Genomic DNA, 19,955 nt, shown 5'->3' with positions numbered 1-19,955 from the left:
TCTCTTGTGGAGGGTTCAAACCTCGGAGCAGGTGGTGCCTCCTGATGGGCGGGGACCCTAGGTTCTCCTAAGCACAGGGAAGTCAAGCAAAGATTCCATTTGATGGGCTCTATTTCAGGGAGTTTGGGGGCCTTTCAGACCAAGTTCACCAAGGGTGAGGCCTGCTGGAAGACTGCTAGGCAGGTGGGGAAAAGCCCTGAGCAGCCGGGTGTAGACTTGCTCTTACCTGCCCGTTATCTCACTGCGCAGTTTTGCCCTCTGCTCTGACATGGCTTTTCTGGCTGCAGGACCTGAGACCCACTCCAGTCAATGTATGTACAGGGGGCTTTATTACAAGGATAGAGTGTGGCTCACGGCAACTCAAAGACAGGAACTCCGGCCTCAAGGATTGCGCACGGGGACTAAAGAGCCGCCCAAATGGGGGCAATTACCTTCGGTATCTTGCATCCATCTTACTTTTTCCGCATATTTGCACAATTCGGCCCTTCATCAGGCAGTTTCCCAGGGGCCTTACCTACCTCCCTGCGGTCCTTAATCAGCCCTCTGTGCCTCGCTGGGCATGCCAAACCACCCCGGTTTCTCAACGTCCCTCCCAATACCCGGAAGAGAATCTAATTGGCTCGGCTCAGCAGCCAGCCTATGGCAGGGCGGGCCCGTTTTGAGCGCCCAGACCCGGCCCAATCAGCTGAAGGTGGGCCTCGGCGGGGCGGGGCCTCGAGGGCCCTTAGAGGGAGAAGGCGCGGCGGCCCCGCGGCACGCCCGAGCCCTCGCCATCCTGCTCCATGGTCTCGAAGAGCAGTCGCACCAGCGCCGGCCGTCCCTGGGCCACCAAGGCCCGGGCCAGCCCCAGCACCTCGCCCGTGTGGCCGCGCCACACGCGCTGCAGCTCCTGGCGCAGGCGCGCCGCGGGGTACTTGCCCTGGGCGCGGCGCAGCCACGCGTCCACCTCGCGGCCCAGCTCGGCGTCGCTCAGCTGCTCCTGGCTCCACTGCGCCAGCAGCGCCTCGAGCAGGCAGCCGAAGCCCTCGGTGTGGCTGGAGCCCGCGTCGTCCAGCTCCACGGCGCGCTTGAAGCAGGCCGCCGCGTTGGCATCCTCGCCCTTGATGCGCAGGCACTTGCCCCTAAGCAGCTGCAGCTCGGGCAGCGTGGCGCCCAGCTCCGACTCGCCTGCCTTGGCCAGGAAGACGAGCGCCTGGTTCAGCGCCGCCTCGTCCACCGCCAGCAGCTCCTGCACCGCGTCCACGCCCATGTAGTAGTAGACCTAGGTGGAGGTGGGAGGGCGGGGGCAGGGCGAGCCTTTCTCTCTGCCCCTTCCGGGCCCAGGCTTGCTTTTTAAAAAAGTCCATTCATCGGGGCGCCTGGGTGGCGCAGTCGGTTAAGCGTCCGACTTCAGCCAGGTCACGATCTCGCGGTCCGTGAGTTCGAGCCCCGCATCAGGCTCTGGGCTGATGGCTCGGAGCCTGGAGCCTGTTTCCGATTCTGTGTCTCCCTCTCTCTCTGCCCCTCCCCCGTTCATGCTCTGTCTCTCTCTGTCCCAAAAATAAATAAAAAACGTTGAAAAAAAAATTAAAAAAAAAATAATAAAAATAAAAAAGTCCATTCATGCATTCATTCCCACCCCCGACAATTCTTTGGCAAATTTCGGCCCCGCCCAGGGAAAAGGAGAGGAAGCACTCATTCCGGTTCCAGCCCACAACTTTTGGTCATATAATCTTGAGCGAGGCAATCTCTGCGCCTCGGTTTTCTCATCTGTAAAATTATGATACTGTCACCTCTCGGAAATCGTCCGTTGTGCCCAGAAGGCACCTCTGGATAGAGTAATGGCCCGAGTGCTTTAGAAAGAGGTTGGTCCTGTTCTAAATGCCGTATGTGCATTTTCTCACACAATCCTCACCAGGGCTGTAGGAGGTGGGTAGGTTATCAGGCTGGGGGATAGCTGTATTTCTCCCTGTGTCCTCAGTGCTCAGGCCTAACTTGGCAGAGAGCAAATAGATTTGCAGTAAGCCATTGGCTACTCAAGCCAAGAGGTTGCCTTACCTGGCCAATGTCCAGGTAGGTCTTGAGGCCCGGGCACACCTTGACCACTTCCTCCAGGTCGGCCTTGGCACAGGCCAGGTGGTTCCTGTCAGGCATGCCCCCGAGCCCCATCTTGGCTCGCTCCAGGTCGTGCAGGTAGGCTCTGAGGTGGATCTGTCCATAGAGAGTCAGCTCAGGGACAATGCTCTAAGCAAGGACCTCTGCCCTCCCTTCTGCCCTTTTTCTCAGCAGCAACTCAGGGAAGTTCTGTGGTGCAGTAGAAGGTCCCTGAGACTGGGACCCCAGAGTCCTACGTACTAGTTCTGTGCCAGCTGTGCTAATCACACCCTTTCTGGGCCTTAGTTTCCCTGTCTGTACAACGAGGGGGGGTTGGATGAAGCCAACAGCCCCTCATTCGTTCAACAAATACGTATTGAGTGCCCACCATATGCCAGGCCAGTGCTAGGTACTAGGGGTGCAGTGGTGACAAGTGGCTGGGGAAAAATAAACAGGGTGATAGGCTACAGGTGACTGGGGGAGGGGGCTATTTTAGATAAGATGCAGAACCAAACTTGTGAGAGTTCACATAAGCAGTTTGGAAGGAATGGCAGGTAGCCCCAACTTACAAGCATCAAATTACAATTAATTCCAGACTCTTACTTTCGTCCCCACTTCCTCCTTTCCCCCACACTTGGAACATTAAAAAAAAATCTAGAGGTTCTGAAGGGAGGCATGAGAAGGAGGAAGTAGGGAAAAGGGGTGATTGTTGTTGAAGGTATTAACGCTCTGGTTCTAGGAAAGCATCGCGAGGTGGGGGAGGAGGGAGCTCGGGCTTTGGAGCCAGTTGGACTTAGCTGAATTCCAGCCCCCCACTTATTAGTATGTGAGCTGGGGAGGATGTTGTTCAACCTCTGTGAGCCTTATTTTCCACATTCGAAAAATTAGTACACTAGTATCTTCCTTGGAGAGTTCCCATGACGGTTGAGAGAACATATTCTAGCCAAGATCTAGCATGGTCGGTGCTCAGTTCATTCATCCATTCACTCACTCATTCATTCGTTCATTCATTCACAAATATTCAGCAAGAGCCTATTATGTGCCAAGTTCTGTTCTACCAAGAGCCTGTTCTACACACCCAGGATACAGTAGAGAGCAACACAACAAACTTCCCTGTCCCCACGGAGCATGTATTTTAGTGTGAGGGAGAGAAAGACAATATACATAGTAAATAAATAGTATGTTGGGGAGTAATGAGTCCTAGGAAGAAGAAGTAAATTAAGAAAAGAGGAAACAAAATGTTGGTAAGAGGTTGGCATTTCAGTAAGATGGTGCTGGAAGCTTCCTTTTTGTCAAGACTTCCGGGAAGTGAGGAAGGAAGCCAGTCAGGGAGAAGAACATTCCAGGCAGAGGTCATTATCCATACCTTACAGTTTGGGGAATGGAGTTTTAGAGAAGTGGCTGGCCCCCAGTCCCAGAATGATAGGTGGACAGGCCAGATTTCAACCCAGGTCAGTCAGACTATATTGAGGGCTAACCAAGAAGAGGCTGGACATCATTGACCAGGTCATTTTGGAGAGATGCCTGCAGCGGGTAGGAGTCTCCTTCATTCTTTCACGCAACAACCTTACGGAATATAAACCTTGTGTCTTGATGACTCCTCAGCTCCTTTCTACCATGAAGGCTCTGTGACCTTTGGGCTCCGGCAACACAGCCTTAACCCCGGGCCCTTGTTCTCTGATTCCTGATGGCAGGATGAGGCGAAGCTTGCAGGCTGACTCACCTTGGCCCTTGTGCAGTATGCCTGCCAGTTGAGCTCCGGATCCCGTAGGACATCTAGAGCCATGTTGCAGGTTCCAATGGCCATATCCTGCTTCCCTAGGAAGTGGAAGATTTTGGCCAGGCGATTCAGGATGGGGGGTTGGTCCTTGGCTATCTCAATGGCCTAGGGAGGGGAGAAGGGTAAGAGCAAACTACTTGTCTGGTTATTTGCAGGAACCCCATCTCTGGGTAGAGCCATGTCACTTCAATGTTCTTGTTCCCTAAATCCACCTGCCAGTAGGTTTGGTCATATGGAACCTAACACTTCAGGGGATGACTCACTGGCACCCAACTCCCAAGAGTCAGACTCTCATGCTCCCCACCACGTTCATGTGTCCCATCTGGTGAATCCCCCCATACCCTAGGCAAACCTCTCTTCCTCAGACACATCCAGTGCAAGCTCCCCAATTTCCCAGGGCAGATGGAAGGAGGTGCCAGAATCAGCCTCTACCTCCCCCATACTTACACAGTGCAGTGTTTCTCTCTGGGCCACAGCACTTGCCCCCTATATTGTTACTGACCGCTGCCTGTCCTGTGTGGGTCGCTGTCTCTGATACAGTGGAACCTGCAGGGACTTCATCACTGTGCCCGGGCACAGAGTAGGTTCTCCAGGAGGGGTGGAGGCAGTGTGTTTGTTAAATCGGATAAAAGCTCTCAGAATCCTCATGAACCAGCCTTTATGTTCTGTTCTACCATCTCTTGTCAAGGACTTGCTCATTAATCCACCCACCAGCAAACATTAGGGATGTGCCCCGTGCAGGGCTCTGTGCTGAGTGCACAGGTTAATGAAAACTATCCTGGGGTCTTGGGACTTGCCTTAGGGTCACATGGCCCAGGGGCAGAGCTGGCACAAGACCCCAGCCAAGCCCAGCTTCTTTCCACTATGTCACTGGGTGCAGGGAGGGACAGTGAGAACCACAGCCTGACCGGGAGAAGTCTGAGGGGATATCTGAGACATGGCGAATAGCTTAGAAGACAAGGCTGGAGAAGTGGGCTTGGGGTGGACGTGGGATTCCGGAAGAGGAGGCTGGGGGGGTCAGGCTCCATCCCGGTTTGACAGGTGGGTGTGGCCAGGGGCCGTACCTTGCCAAAGCAGTCCAGGGGGTCGGTTCCCGAGTACCCGCAGTCGTGGACACCCATGGGGGTGGTGGAGAAGGTGTCCTTCCTCTCCAGCAGCATCCCGAGGTAGCACCAGGCCAGAGCTGGGGGTGAAGTGTGGGAGAGGGGTGTCTAGGAAGCAGCAGGGTGGAGACAGGGAGGAAGCCCAGGACGAGGGAGGGGGCCGGCTCCACGTAAGGTGTCAGCCCCGAGGAAGATGAAGGGAGCGTCTGTGGCCTGAAATCACCAAGCGAGGTGCAAGGTACCTGAGTTCTGTGAGATGAATGGACAAGTATATGGGACGGAGGTGGGAGAGAGAGAGAAGCAGGATCCCCAGAGGGAGATGATGCCAGAGGTGGGGACAGTGATGGTGACCGGCAGGGCTAGTGACTGGAAAAGGGAGAGCCAGGCAGAGGCTGCTCTCGCACCTGTCCCCGTGGGCCCTACCTTGGTGGTGGGGGTCTGAGGACTTGAGCACTTGCCGGAGCAGGGCCAGCGTGCGGTTGAAGGCAGGCAGCCTCTTCTGCTCCTCACTGCCCAGCTCCAGGAAGATGCCATCTAGCCTGTGGCCAAGAAGGAGATGTGGGTGGCTGGCACCCCCTCCCAGCTGTCCCTGGGGTGCTGCGAGTACTCCCCAGGCCAGTGGCAGGGAGGGGAACTTGGGGAGCCCTTGCCATGGAAATGGGCGCAGCCGCCTCTTCCCCGGGTTCCAGGCCATGCCCCCCCGCCCCCCACCATCCAGTCCCCCGCTCCCCAGCCTGACCTGATGAAGAGCGTAGCCATGGTGAAGTACCAGCCCCTTTTCTCCTCCGCTGGGATCTAGGAAAGCAGAGAATGGCCCGTGGTGCTGTTATTGAGGTACTCGAGCCATTATTGTTCATAGATTCCCACACTCACCCCGAACCCCGAAAAGCAGGAGAGGACACCTTTGATCATGGTCCTGGATCTGCCACTGGTGGCCGAGTGACCTTGGGTGAATCACTTTCCTTCTCTGACTATGGAGGGTTTGACAAGATAACCTGTGTGAATGTCCTGAGTACGCTGTGCATCGCGGAGCAGGAGTGGAATACGTTTCTTCCCCTCCATCTTGCTTTTCAAGCTCAGCTTCCCTCCCCCTGACTCCCCTCCCTGTGCTCTGGAGTCCCCCATTCCAGGGCCCACATGCCACTGGTCACCTTCTTGTCCTCCCCCCCACCCCCGCAACGTCCACTCGCTTCTCCCCTTGGCCGCCTTCCCTCAGCTTCCCCCTTCCTGAGAAAGCCCCTTTGGGCTTGTTTTTAGAGTTCAGCTGAAGCCCAGGACCCCCCCCCCCCCCCCGCCGAACTGTTTTCCCATTGTTATTCTTGCCAACCTTGCCATGCATTTAGACCGACTTGGGCACCGGATAAAATATTTATGCTGTTATTTATGGGAGTAGCTGCTGCTGCCTCGGGAAGGAATTTTAATGAAAACCAATAAAACCCCTAGTGCATATCAGCAGCTCCGCTTCGGGCTCTGGTCCCTCCCTCCACTTTCGTCTCCTGGTGTGGGTCTCCGGGCTGGATTCTGCGCTCACCACCCCCCACCTACCATGGCCTCCTCAGCTCAGGATCCCCATCCTCTCTCCACCCCGACTCCTAGCAGCAGTGAATGCATTCGGTCCAGCCAGCATTTCTGGGCATCTGTGTTGTGAGCCCCTGTGTTGAGTACTATAGGGATGTGGCCCTGAACCGGACCTACACCCTGGCCCAAACCGGCTCCCGATCTAGCTCGGAAAACAGACCCAGGCATCAACAACAACAGGGCTTGACTGAGCGCCTGCCATGTGCCGCGATTCTGACACCCAACCTCTCAACCTCACCATAACTTATCAGGTACGTATCATCCGCCTCTTACAGAGGACCATACTGAGGCTCAGAGAGGTAAAGTGACTTGCCTGAGGTCACACAGCATGTGAGTGTCAGAGCTGGAACTTGTACTCCCTTTGTTAGGCTCCAAAGCCCAGGCTCCCCTTACACACCAGGTTGCCAGTGACACTAGTATGAGGCAGAGTTTGAACAAGGCCATGAAAATGATGTGGACAAGCGCACCAGGATGAGGAAGCTGCCCCCAGCTGAAAGACTCTGAGAAGATCTTGCAGAGGATGGACTGTAAGGTGAGTCTTGAATAGCAGTGGTGTCTCAGAGGCTGGAATGGGGAGCCTCTGGGGAGGCTGTGGATGAGCTTAGAGGGAGAAGAGAGAAAGAGGGGCCCTGGGAGTCAGATCCCACTGAGTGGAGTGATGTGACGGCCCACTGAGGCAGGGGTCTTCACCCAGAGCCCAAGCCAGATCACCTAGAGGAGGCCCCGCTAATCACACTTCTTAGCCATGATTCACCAAGTATCTTCTCTGTTCGGCCCAGGCTGGGTGACGCGGACAAGAGAGGAAAGGCAGGTCCCACCTTTAGAAGCTCCCAGTGTGGTGTGAAAGCCAGATGGTCTCACAGTCAGAGTGGAAGGAACGCCAGGGGTTACGAGCAGAAGTATCCTACACGATACAGGAGTGCCCACAGAGCGAGAGGAGGGCTTGCTTGTCTCCAGGACAAGTAGGAACCACCCAAATGGACACCAGGAGAGAAGGCATCAGATGGAGGGGACATCGTGTCCCCTCAGAGGTGAGGGGCCGTGGTGTGTTGTAAGGGGTGGGGGGATGAGCCAGCAGGAGGGGCCCCTGATTGCCTGGCTCAGGACCTGGAGTTCGTGTGCAGGGCAGTGGGGAGCCACAGAAAGGGGAGTGCCAGGATCCAGTGCGTTTTTACATTCACATCACCTGGGAGGGTGATCCTGGCACTTAGGTGCGAATATGTATATGGGGCTTTAGCTGAGAATAGGGCTGTCCAGAGGGGAGAGCGCAGTTGCCAAGGGTTAAAGGGCATCCTTGAGGGCTCAGTGGGGAAACATTTGCCACAGCGGAAGGCCAGGATGGGCTTTAAGCCTTTGGCTTAGGACCGAAGGCATAAGTGCCTCAGGCGTCCTGGCTATCTAAAGTATGATCTCATGACCTCTGGCCCCATGCCCACTTGGAGGTTGGCCAAACTGAGTCACGGTGGGGAGACACAGGATCTGCCCCTTGTTCAGGCTTCTGACAAGCAGGTATGGCCCCAAGCGAGAGCAGAGGCTCGGGTGGCCGACGGGCCTGCCCATATGAGGTGGGTGACCCTGGACGGATGAGTTGCCTCTCAGACATTGTGTCCTTATGTGCAGAAGAGGATAATAACATAGGCCTCACAGGCATTGTGAGGGCAGTGGCCAGCTCAGAGTCCATGCTCCATAAACATTTGATCCCTTTTCTTCTGGCATGGGTTAGAGCTGAGCTGGGCTAGGGGTATCTAGGAGGCTGCTCTGTCCATGGGACCTATTTCAGTTCCCTGTGTGGCAACGAGGTCTCGGGCCCTGGAGTCCAGAGGTGTCCTGGCCCACCCTGCTGTCTACCACCCTGCCCCACCCCATCACAGTGCAACTAGGGCCTCAGATCCCCCGTGGGGTCCCAAGCACCTTTCTCCCCAGTGTCGGAGAGTAATGTGGTATCCTCAGGGCTCTCCCTGGTTCCTCTTGTTTGGCACTCAAGCCGCAAGAAAGTAAGTTATGTGCCCAAACCACAGTTAGTACCTGACAGAGCGGCACTTAAATTCATGCCTTCACAATCCTAGCCTGAAGCATTGTCCACAGCACTGTTACCTTGATTACTCTCCTCTCTCTGAGGATACTGAGACCACGGAAGTGAAGCAACGTAACCACGGTCACACACGAGTTAGTATCCGGACTTAAAACCCATTGGTTTCACCACCACTCTTGATATCCTGGAGTAATTCAAGAGCCTGGTTATGGTTTGCACTACGCAGGCAATACCACCACCTGGCGGCGGTATGCCTGAATTGCAGGGCTAACTCCTCATTCCCTTCAACTTGAAGGTTAAAACAGATTTTCAGAAAAGTAACTAGCTGAGCGACATCTCTACCACAAATCCCAAACATAGTCCCTCCTCAGATTCCGTCAAAGAGTGACACTTTCAGGAGAGCTTATGGGGTTGCAGATTTGGAATGGGGTTATTGACATAAACAGATCTAGTCTGAGGCCTCATCTGTCCAAGCTTTCATCTTCTATCCCTGTGATGAAGCTGGTGGACTCTGTTCACTCTGCTATGCAATCCTGGCCTGAAAATGGGCTGTCTCTTTAAAAATCCTTCTGGTTGTAACTGAAGCAGCAGCTGAGGCTGTTGCCAGGGGCAACCTGGCAAGCCACAGTGTGTTAAATTAAATTAAACAGGCCTCTGGCTGCCCCCCTCCCCTCCTGGAGAAGGGAGGGGCTGCTCCACCTCTCTCCTGGAGAATAAAATTGCTGTGAAACCTCTCAGGGCTGCAAGGCATTCATTTCCAGAGTTATAGCTCCCAGGGGCAAGGTGTTTGGAGGCAGCCCGGGAGTCCCTGAAAGGGCTTCTGCCAGAGGAGGAGTGTTCACTGGGGGGTCTGCCCAGCGTGGGCTCTGGGCAGCACAACACCCTTTCTCTTGTTTAGTCCTCGTCACAGACCTGGGAGCTGGGGGTTCCAGGTCTGTAGAGGGGGCCAGCCCAGGCTTCACGCTGGAGGGGTCTCACATTAGGCTGCCCCTCGTGGCAGATCTGTGGGAGGGAACCGGGCAATGCCCAGGCACCAGCGCCAACCCTAAAGTGAAATCCTTAGATCCTGGGACCGAGTGAGGCACAGCTCTCAGGCAAGGGGTCCGCAGGACATTTCCCTACTCCCTAGAGGCTCGCACTGTTATTTCCCTCATTTTAGAGAGGCAGAAACAGAGGCTCGAAGAGGCAGAGGCTTGCCTACTTGACCTGGCTCCTCTGACTTCAAGTTCATGTTCTTCCCACAACATCTAGCTGCAAGGGTTTGCGCGGTGCTTACCGCTTACAGAGTAGACTCACACAGATTCCATTCGATCCTCAGACCCTTCCGTGTGGAATGTAAAATGTGTCACCATTACTCTCTTAGCACAGACGGGAAAACTGAGATGGGCCCATGTCCTCAAGGTCACACGCCGGCTGTGTAAAAGCCCAGACTGAAACCTGGAAATGGTGCTTTTGTTGCTATACTGATAACAGCAAATTTTTTGGAGCACTTGCTATGCGCCAGGCACATAGTTTGCGTGTTAACCCATTCCACCCCCAGGGTGACCTATGAGGTGGTGACGACGATTGGCCCAATGTTACGGAAGAGGCAACTGTGGCCCAGAGTGGCACAGCTAGAAGGCAGCAGAGCTGGGAACCCAGCAGCCCAACCCCACCACCTTTGCATCTAATGACTCCAGACGAGTGGTTCTCAAAATGTGGTCCCCGACCAACAGCAGCAGCGGCACCTGGCAATCTGATAGAAATGAGAGTTCTCGACTCGCTGAATCAGGAACTCTGCAGGAGGGGGGCGTGTGGGGGGGACAACCTGGGTTTCAGTAGGCCCCCTGATGTACTAGGTCCTCCCATACTGCACCGCGGGGAGCCCAGTGGTTGGTGGATCTCTTTTTTAAATGGGCCGGAGGGTAAGAATTGTGATCCTCAGGGAAGCCTGAAGATCCAAGGTCCTGCAGCCGCATGGGTGAGCGACAAAGTTAGGTGATCTGGCAGAACTGACAAAGAATAGTGTCAGCACAAGGCACTTAGCATCAGGACAAGCCATTACAGAGCTGGTTTGTGTTAGCTTGGTGGGTACAAGGATGGAGCTTGGCCATGCCATTTACTTCAAAAGGTGGCCCCCGGAGAAGGAAATGTTGGGGTGGGGGGGCTTGGCTGTTTTAAAGGATTTCAGTAGAAGATCTTTTAATATACGAAGGACCTACCAATCTATATGCGTCTGAATAGGCTCTCAGAGACCTTGTTGGTTCTTCGGGAAAATAATTGCCTTGCCATCTGAACTTGGCCCCTTTATGACATTGTACTCTACATTTCGGATTCCTTTCTGACTAGTTCTCCTTCGGGAGAGGGGGAGTGTGAAGGACCAAAAAGAAGGAGCATTTCTGAGCATCAAGTCTCCACTGGGCAATTCAGGGCCTCTGAGGGCTGGATCCTCACGGCAGCCTGCGAAGGTGGAAGGCATCCTCCTCCCCTTCTGAATGAGGAGACAGAGGCTAATAAAAAAGCCACTGCCCAGCCCCACAGCCTGGGGTGGAAGTGCCAGGATTCAAGTTCAGATCTGCTTCCCTCCAACGCCCCTGTTCTTTCCACCTCATCACGCCAACCCTGTGAAGGCTGATGCTGCAGAAATAAAAGTCACAAGGTGGCAGGCTTCAGGAATGTGTTCTTGCACAACTGGAACGTCCTCTGTGAGAACACAGAGCAGGCTCCCTGCTCTGTGCCCAGAACCCTGCCTCCACCCCAGCCCACCTGTGGGACACACTCCAGAAAGGCAAGGGCAGGGGTCCTTCTTCCCCTCACCTAGCTCCTGCTGCGGGGGGTGTGGAGAATACACAGAGGGTTGGGATTGGAGTCCCATTCCTGCCTCTGCCTCCCCCAGGGATCCTGGAAAGGCCCCCGGCCCAGCCCAGGCTTCAGCTTCTGCATCTGGATGATCCCACTTGGCCTGACCGTGTCACAGGCCTGTTGGGTGGGGTCCGTGTGACGGGTGGAGGGGATTTGAAGGAGGGGTGCTATGCCATGAGAATAAGTCACCTATGCCTCCCTGGTCTGGCTTCCCTGGACGGTCTTCATGGATTTTAAGATTTGAGCAGATTGCCCTCAGCTTCCCACTATCACCCCTAGGTCTGGCACGGCACCTAGATGGGCCATCCTGGCCTCCACTGATTCCCTAGACTTGCGGGGCCGTGTTGAGCACTTCTCTGTCCCACTGTTTACAGAAAAGGGACCCTGTCTAGTCCTGAGTCCAAACCCAGCTCTAGCACCAGGAGAGACTGGGTGGGTCTGAGGAAGTCTCCTGCCTTCTGCGGTAATAACAGTGATGCCCGAATGTTCTCTGTCAGCAACTCCCATGGGTCTGTGCTGTGTGCGCCTTAGCATTGTTTTCCCCTGTAGAAGAGGTAGCTGGGCCAGACGATGCTAATGGCAGGCTTGACTCTGGGATCCTGTATCAATGAGGGGGAAGCCAGTTTCCCAAACTTGCTAGGTATGAAGGGAAATAAGCCAGCAGCAAACTCAGAAGGCACTAGATAGGCAAATTTGAATGGCTCCAAGACCAGCAGAAGGTTGGAGCTAGAGCCCAAGAAAGCTGTGCCTCAGCCTGGGCTTTAAGTCCAAGAGACCGGAGTTCAGTTCCTGCCAGTCACTCATGGCTGTGCGCCCTTGGGCAAGTCACTACATCTCTCTAGCCTCAGTTTGCTCATCTGTAGAATGGACAGATACCAGGTCTGGCTTCCCAGCATCTCTGCGAGGACCCCTGACTTAGAGTGGGGTCCTCCCCAGTGCTATTGTTCTTTTCCTAAGACCGGCTGGGGCTGGGGCGAGGGAGACCTCAGGAAGGGCACAGAGGAGTGGGGGTGCTTGCTGAGGGGAGACCTGGGGGCTCCCTTGTGTCCTGGGTCCTAGCAGCCCCGTCAGGGGATGAGGATGGGAAGCCGGTGGGCACTGATGTCGCTGGGGCTAGGCCTTTCATCTGTGAAAAGTAAATGAACGCACAGCACCTAGCTCACTGTCCAGTGTTATCGATCTCTCTTTCTAGCTGAGCCCAATCAAACCACTCATATTTGTGGAGGTGTGTGTGTGTGTGTGTGTGTGCGCACACGTGTGTACTTTGCAAGCGCCACGGAAGGGGAGACCCTGCCATGATCGTCAACGCTTAAGTCCTCAAGATACTGTCCCCCACCTTCCACAAGCTGTGGTTTCCCACATGTGCTTATGCATTTTCTTCTGCCAGGAAGTTTGTTCCTTCCCCCACTTCTCCACTTCTCCAAGTCCTTCCTGTCCCTGAATCACTCCGGCCACCACCTTAGTCCAGTCTTCTCACTGGATGGGGGAAGAAAGAGGCCCGGGTTGGGGAGGTGACTTGTCACTAGCCCACGGCGGGTCGGGGCAGGGCTGCGGCAGGAGTCCCATCCTGGCCCCTGACTTAGAGTGGGGTCTTCCCCAGTGCTATTGTTCTTTTCCTAAGACCGGCTGGGGCTGGGGCGAGGGAGACCGCAGGAAGGGCACAGAGGAGTGGGGGTGCTTGCTGAGGAGAGACCTGGGGGCTCCTTTGTGTCCTGGGTCCTAGCAGCCCCATCAGGGGATGAGGATGGGAAGCCTGTGGCCACTGATGTCGCTGGGGCTAGGCCTTCCTCTGTGAGCACAGTTACACTTCCCACAACACCGTCAGGCAGGCATCTCGGACACTCAGCGCAGTTAAGCAGCTGGCCCAGGTCACCCAGGACATGGCCGGCAGGGCAGGGACTCCCTGAAGCCTGTGGACTCTCGCGCTGACACGCTGACCATAGTCACACCAGGGCACCCCCCCCCCCCCCAAGGCCCCGGGGTCTCAGCAGCTCTGATGCTGGAAGAGAAGGGGAGAGTGAGGAAGGAAGGCTGAGGGGGAGGGGGACCACGTGGGAGGCCAAAGCACTGTCAGGGGGGAAGTTCGTGACTCCTAGGTCTGCAGCCGGCCTTCCTGGTGGTGGCTGCAGAGGTAGGGGTGTGTGTGTGTGTGTGTGTGTGTGTGCATGTGCGAGCGTGCAGGGGACCCTGGAGCTACTGACCAACTGTGCCCTCTTGGCCCTTCCTACCAGGTCCCCACCCCTCTGGGTGTGGTGACTGATTGGAATGACCACACCTTTGTTTGTGAGGCTGTGGGCCAGGCCTCTAAGCTCTGCCTCCCTCTCTGCCCGCCCGAGCCGGCAGGTGCAGTCTGGACAGCCGCAGTGCACTAGGTCACCTCGGGCGAGCCACTTCCCTCCCTGACCTTCTTGTGTCCTTGGTGTGATGGGAAGTCACAACACTCAACTGGCAGTGTGTCGAAAGTTTGAATAAAAATCAAATGCAGTCATAGGGGTGCCCATGGGGGTGCAGTCAGGGGGGCTCAGGTGGTTGAGCGCCTGACTCTCGATTTTGGCTCAGGTCATGATCCCAGGGTTTGGGATGGAGCCCTATGTCGGGGCCCCTCCCCTGCTTGTGATCACACACCCTCTTTCTCTCTCTGTCTCTCAAAATAACTAAATAAACGTTAAAAAAAAGATTCTTTCCCTCTGCCCCTCTCCCTCGTTTGCACGAGCTCTGTTTCTGCAAAGAAATAAGAATAAAAAAATCAATCAAAGGCACTAATGAGTGTAAAATTCTTTGCTGCGGGCCTGGCACCCACGGTGGTGAGGCCCTCATCATCACCCCGGGGCCATGAGCAGGCATAAAGGACCTGCATGTGTGGGGGTTGGGCAGGTGTGTGTTAAGCCACCATATTTGGGTAGAGGGGAAGAAAATCAAATAACTCAGCTAGCTTGGGACAGGGATATTTCTTAGAGAAAGGTTTAAGTTACCTTCTTTTAAAAAAGTAGGGGTTTTGGGGCACCTGGGTGGCTCAGTCGGTTAAGCATCTGACTTCAGCTCAGGTCACGATCTCACGGTCCGTGAGTTCGAGCCCCGCGTTGGGCTCTGGGCTGATGGCTCGGAGCCTGGAGCCTGCTTCCAATTCTGTGTCTCCCTCTCTCTCTGCCCCTCCCCCGTTCATGCTCTGTCTCTCTCTGTCTCAAAAATAAATAAATGTTAAAAAAAATTAAAAAAAAAATTAGGGGTCTTATCCAGATGGCCAACAGACACATGAAAAAATGCTCGACATCACTCATCATCAGGCAAATACAAATCACAACCACAATGAGATACCACCTCACACCTGTCAGAATGGCTAACATGAACAACTCAGGCAACAACAGATGTTGGGGAGGATGCAGAGAGAGAGGAACACTTAGGCACTGTCGATGGGAGTGCAAACTGGTGCAGCCACTCCGGAAAACACTGTGGAGATTCCTCAAAAAATTAAAAATAGATCTACCCTATGACCAGCAATAGCACTGCTAGGAATTTACCCAAGGGATACAGGAGTGCTGATGCATAGGGGCACTTGTACCCCAATGTTTACAGCAGCACTTTCAACAATAGCCAAAGTATGGAAAGAGCCCCAATGTCCATCAATGGATGAATGGATAAAGAAGATGTGGTCTATATATATATACAATGGAGTATTACTCGGCAATCAAAAAGAATGAAATCTTGCCACTTGCAACTACGTGGATGGAACTGGAGGATATTATGCTAAGTGAAATTAGTCAGAGAAAGACAAAAATCATACGACTTCACTCATATGAGGACTTTAAGAGACAAAACAGATGAAGATAAGGGAAGGGAAACAAAAATAATATAAAAACAGGGAGGGGGACAAAACAGAAAAGACTCTTAAATATGGAGAACAAACAGAGGGTTACTGGGGGGGGTTGTAGGAGGGGGGATGGGCTAAATGGGTAAGGGGCATTAAGGAATCTACTCCTGAACTCATTGTTGCCCTATATGCTGACTAATTTGGATGTAAATTAAAAAAATAAAATAAAATAAAATTTAAAATTATAAGGGGTCTTTAGGTTTAAAATCCAGTTATCCAATTAAATGAAATGTCACAACAGTTACAAACACCTCTTGGATGTCCCGCTCTATGCTGGACACTGAGTGGTGGGGGTTAGAGAGGCCTGGCACACGGGCTCACTGTCCAGGTTGCAGGGCATAAATCACTTGGAGAGAAGCCAGAGGCTGGGAATGGCTCTAAGAGCAAAGGCAAGTGCTGTGCAGGGGTGGAGGGTGGGCAGGGAAAAGGGCTGGGCCCTGATGCGACGTGCACCCTGCCTGCAGCCTTTTGGGTTCTCTCACTCGATCCTCATGGCAAGCCAGGGAGATAGGCATTAGAATTCCATTTTGCAGATGAGGACACTGAGGCTCGGAGAAGTAAAGTGATTTACCTGTACCACGTGTGATGGAGACAGAATTTTAACCCAATCTGTCTACCTCTGAAGCTCTTAACACCCCTCCATTTTTAAATTTGTCACCAAGAATCCATCTGCGACCGTGTACCTGTGTGTGTGCGTGTGTGTAAGAAGGGGGTGTCGGCTGGAGGGTAGAAATGACAGGTAAGAGCGTTCTGCCTCCTCACATTTTCGTAACTTAAAGAAAAACAGGAGGGAATGAAGAGCTGAGAAAGGAAGTGACAAATACCCACTCACGTACACTTTGCTCCTTTTTGGATCACGGGTCCAATGATTAACTTTATAATGTTTTCTCTTGCAATTTTAGGGAGCGCAGGAGTATTGCTTCTTCAGCCACTCTTTATCCTTTGAACCCCAGAGGCTCCTCCCTGCTGGGGACAGTCCCAGCCCCATTAGGATGGAAAAGCTCTTGCAGCCAGAGCACAGCCTGGGTCGGACCACCTCCTGTGAGCCGCGACCCTCTCAGTGGGGGGTCCCACACCTGCTGCCCTGCTGTCCCACCTCCTCCTTCCCGGGCCCCAACTCTGACTTCATCTTTGCCCCCATCCTTCCCACCCCTCCCCCCCATACATGGCAACCCACCTCCTCTCTCCTGACACTTCCTCCCATCTGGGAGGTGGCCCATGAGGAGTGTCCCTCACCCCACATCAGCCCCCCGCACTCACTGCACCCTTACGTCTCTGACCTCCTCAGAAAGAGCAAAGGCTTTGAAGTCAGACAGAGTGGGGTGGATTTGACTGCCACTTACTAGGTCTGTGACCTTGGGCAAGTTACTTAGCCTCAGTGTGTGCACCTCAGCTCCCACATCTGTAAAATGGGATCAGAGGGTTCTTGAGAGGACTGAGATCAGGTCTGGAAGGCACTCACAGAAGACATTCGTAAATATTATTGTGTGAAGTTGCATGTGACGTGAAGGAAGGCTTCAAGGTGCAGGTGACATCTGAGTTGGGTTTTGATGGATGGAGTCTACTTTCTGTGCAGAAGGAATAGTAGCTGCCCAGGGAGGTATGAAACAGCGCGGCATGTTTGGAGGAGTAAAAGTAGTTTCGAGTTGCCAGGAAGTGAGGTTCCAGGGAAGTAAGAGGAAATGCAGCAAAAGAGGGGGGCAGGAACCAAGTTTCAGATGCCATGTTGGTAGTTCTTGGGCCACCGTGTGCTCTTCTGTGTGAGGCTTCTTCTGGCCGCCCTCTTTCTAAGCCACTCAGCTGTCACCAAAGCCCTCAGCCTCTGCAGGCCCCATCATGCAGGACCTTTGCACGCACCACGCCTCTGCTGGGAGTGCCCTCGCCTCAGTCCTGCCAGGACACTCCTGCCTCTTCCAGAACCTTCTGCCACTCACTTGTGCTGAAAGGAAGTGTTCCTTCTCTGAAAGTCAGTCACTGCCACTCTATCCCCAGGACCCGGGCTGCGGACTCTGATACCTAGTGCTGAGGTCCCTTAAGGACGCTTCCATTGCCAGCCTCTGGGGTCCTGTTTTTGGTTCAGGAAGTAAAGCGCTCAGACATGGCTGTCACATGACACAGGCCACTAAATGAATGGCTGTGGCCTCGGCCAGTAGTAGGCACATCTCTGGCATGTTCTGGCTCCCGCTTCCAGGGGAGGAGCTCAGGCAAGGCTAAATACAGGAACACATGTTTGCTTCTCCCTGTGTCCACAAACTTCTTAAAGACAGGGCCTGGCACATAGTAGGTGTTCAATACATGTTAAGGTGTTGAGCATCTGCCTCTCAGACAGGCCCAGAATTTACCAGTTTATGGGCACTTGTACCCCATGCTTTGATTGCACAATCACAGGAAACCTGAGGCAGAGATCACTATTGTTAATGTTCTCGAAGCAGACACGAAGGCCAGAGAGGAAAAGTGACTTGTCCAGAGCCACACAGCAAAATACAAAGAGAGTGGGATGCTTGAACCCAAACCTCTGCCTTCACGCCCACCTCCTCCAGGAAGCCTTCCCCCTGCTCTCAGGAAGGGACGTTATAGACCATCCAATCCCCCCCTTTCTGCCCCTACTTCACAGAGGGGGAAACCACAGCCCAGAAGGGAAGGCCCAGGAGGGCCCCCTGGCTCCTAGCTCAGGGCCCTTTGGGCCCTGCCCTGCTGCTGGGACCACACTGAATACACGCTACACTAGCCATGCCTCCCACTGTGGGCAGCTGGCATTCAGGGTCTGGGGCTCAGGCTTTAAAACAGAAAACTTGGGTCCCTGTGGACCTCCTGCGATGACCACAGCTACCCCCAACCTGGGGCAGAAGAGGCTTTTCTGGGAGGTTCTGAGGAGGCTCTCTCAGCCCAGGAAAGGCAGAGGTCATCTGCAACCTTGCATCTCTGTGCCGGCTCTATTCTAAGTGCTTTCCAGATATGAGGTCTTCATGGCGACATCAATGAAATGGGAGCGCCCTCATCTCACAACTGAGGGAGCTTAGGACGGAAGTACCGTTATTATCCGCATTTTGCAGGGAGGGAAATGGAAGAGCCCTGGGTGTGTGAAGGCTTACTGTTATTTATATGTCACAAATCTAAGCCATTATACAACATCCTCCTTATCAGCCAAACCTTGCCTTTGAGGAAAAGTCATGGTACCTCTCTGAACTCTGGTTTCTTTTTCTGTAACAGGAGGATAATGCCCTTACATCATTACACTTGCTGGGAGGAGCAAGACGAGAAGGGTGGGTCGGCCAGGCTGATTTTGCAGAGTTGCCAAAAGAGAAACCTAGGCAGGCCTTCCCGCTAGGAAGCGGGTCCACGCCCTAGCCCGGCAGGGAAAAGCTACAACAAGCCTGGTCTGGGCCCCAGGGCCTGAGGGATGCTGGAGAGGAGGGGTGCACCGAAAGCTTATTCCGGAAGCCAAATGGCCAGGGTTTGGGGGAGGGTCTGGGGTGCGGGGGCGTCCCTGTAGACGTTGGGGGCCACGACCCCAGCCCTCTGGGCCTGGGGAGGGTTCACCCACCTGCTGCCCGTAGCCCAGCGCCTTGTCGTAGAGCGCGATGCCGGCGGCCAGTACCCGCGCTCGCTCCTCCGGGCTGGCGCAGCCCACGTCGAAGCCGTGCGCGTAGCCCTGCTCGGCCAGGCAGCGCGCGGCGCGGAGCCGAGGGTCCCCGGCCGCCTGGCCCTCGGCCGCCAGGCCCATGAGGCCGGCCAGCCGCCCGGCGCACGCCTCCTCGTCTTCCTCCTGGCCCAGCCGCCCGTACACGTGCACCAGGTTGGCCCAGGCGTTGAGGTTGCCCGGGTCCTCGCGGGCCACCTCGAGGAAGCGCTCGCGGGCCTCGTCCAGCTCCTCCAGGTAGAAGGCGAAGGCGCCTAGGAGGTGGCGCACGGCGGGGCGCTGCGGGGCGGCCGCCAGCTCGAGCTCCTGCCGGAGGCCGTCCCGCTGCAGCTTCAGGTCCCGGGCGCGGAGCGAGGCCGGCGAGCGCGGCTCAAAGTTCAGCTGCATCTCCAGGTGGAAGTGGCCCGGCAGGTAGTCCAGGTCGTCGACGAGGGCGTCCAGGTTCTCGGCCGCGGCCTCCGGCTCCGCCATGGCAGCCCCCCTGCTCCCCGGGCCTTGCCCCTGCCCCCGGAGGCTGCGGTGAGGGGGGTGGGTGCCGTGGCTGGGGCGAGCCCGGCGCGGGAGGCGAGGGGCCGCGCGGGAAGGCACAGGGTACTGCCGCCTCCGGCTCCCCGGCCGCCTCCCGCTGGTGGGAGGGTCTGAGCTTCGGCTCCGGGAGCGCCCTGTGGGTGTGTCGGCTTTCGCTGCTCAGCGGCCCTTGGACGCGCGCATTGCACAACCAGGTATGCCAGAAAAACAGGTGCATTGCCAAATGCGGGGCGCGCGAACCCCGGTGCGTGGCAAAAGGCCTGGTTTTACTCTCTCCGCTCAGCAGGCAGGAAACGGGCTGGGGAGGAAAGGACTTGCCCGGGTCACAGAACCGAGCTGGGCCCAAGCATCCTGGGAACCCAGCTGGCTGAACCCCAGCCAGGCCCTTTCTCCGCGGGCACTGCGGCACTCTCTCTGCCTGAGCTCGCTGACTAGGAGGGCCAGGACTGGCCCTTCCAGCGGCCTGTGGAAGCCGCCCTCACTCCTGCTGTCCCCACCCTCTCCCAAGTGCC

General features: G+C 55.3%; 1 protein-coding gene across 1 annotated transcript; it reads right to left on the bottom strand.

The window, feature by feature from the left end:
* Nucleotides 1-308: 308 nt before the first annotated feature.
* On the bottom strand, nucleotides 309-19,904 carry TTC22 (tetratricopeptide repeat domain 22). The gene is made up of 7 exons (XM_049617102.1): nucleotides 18,820-19,904; nucleotides 5,696-5,751; nucleotides 5,380-5,495; nucleotides 4,918-5,036; nucleotides 3,797-3,958; nucleotides 2,038-2,190; nucleotides 309-1,261 (listed from the first exon to the last, which is right to left on the bottom strand). The coding sequence occupies exons 1-7, from the start codon at nucleotides 19,384-19,386 to the stop codon at nucleotides 725-727; spliced, it is 1,710 nt and encodes a 569-aa protein (XP_049473059.1). The 5' UTR covers nucleotides 19,387-19,904; the 3' UTR covers nucleotides 309-724.
* Between the last annotated feature and the right edge of the window lie 51 nt (nucleotides 19,905-19,955).

Source organism: Panthera uncia (assembly GCF_023721935.1).
Source record: "Panthera uncia isolate 11264 chromosome C1 unlocalized genomic scaffold, Puncia_PCG_1.0 HiC_scaffold_4, whole genome shotgun sequence".
Taxonomy (NCBI): domain Eukaryota; kingdom Metazoa; phylum Chordata; class Mammalia; order Carnivora; family Felidae; genus Panthera; species Panthera uncia.
This window is presented reverse-complemented; position numbering and strand designations above follow the sequence as displayed.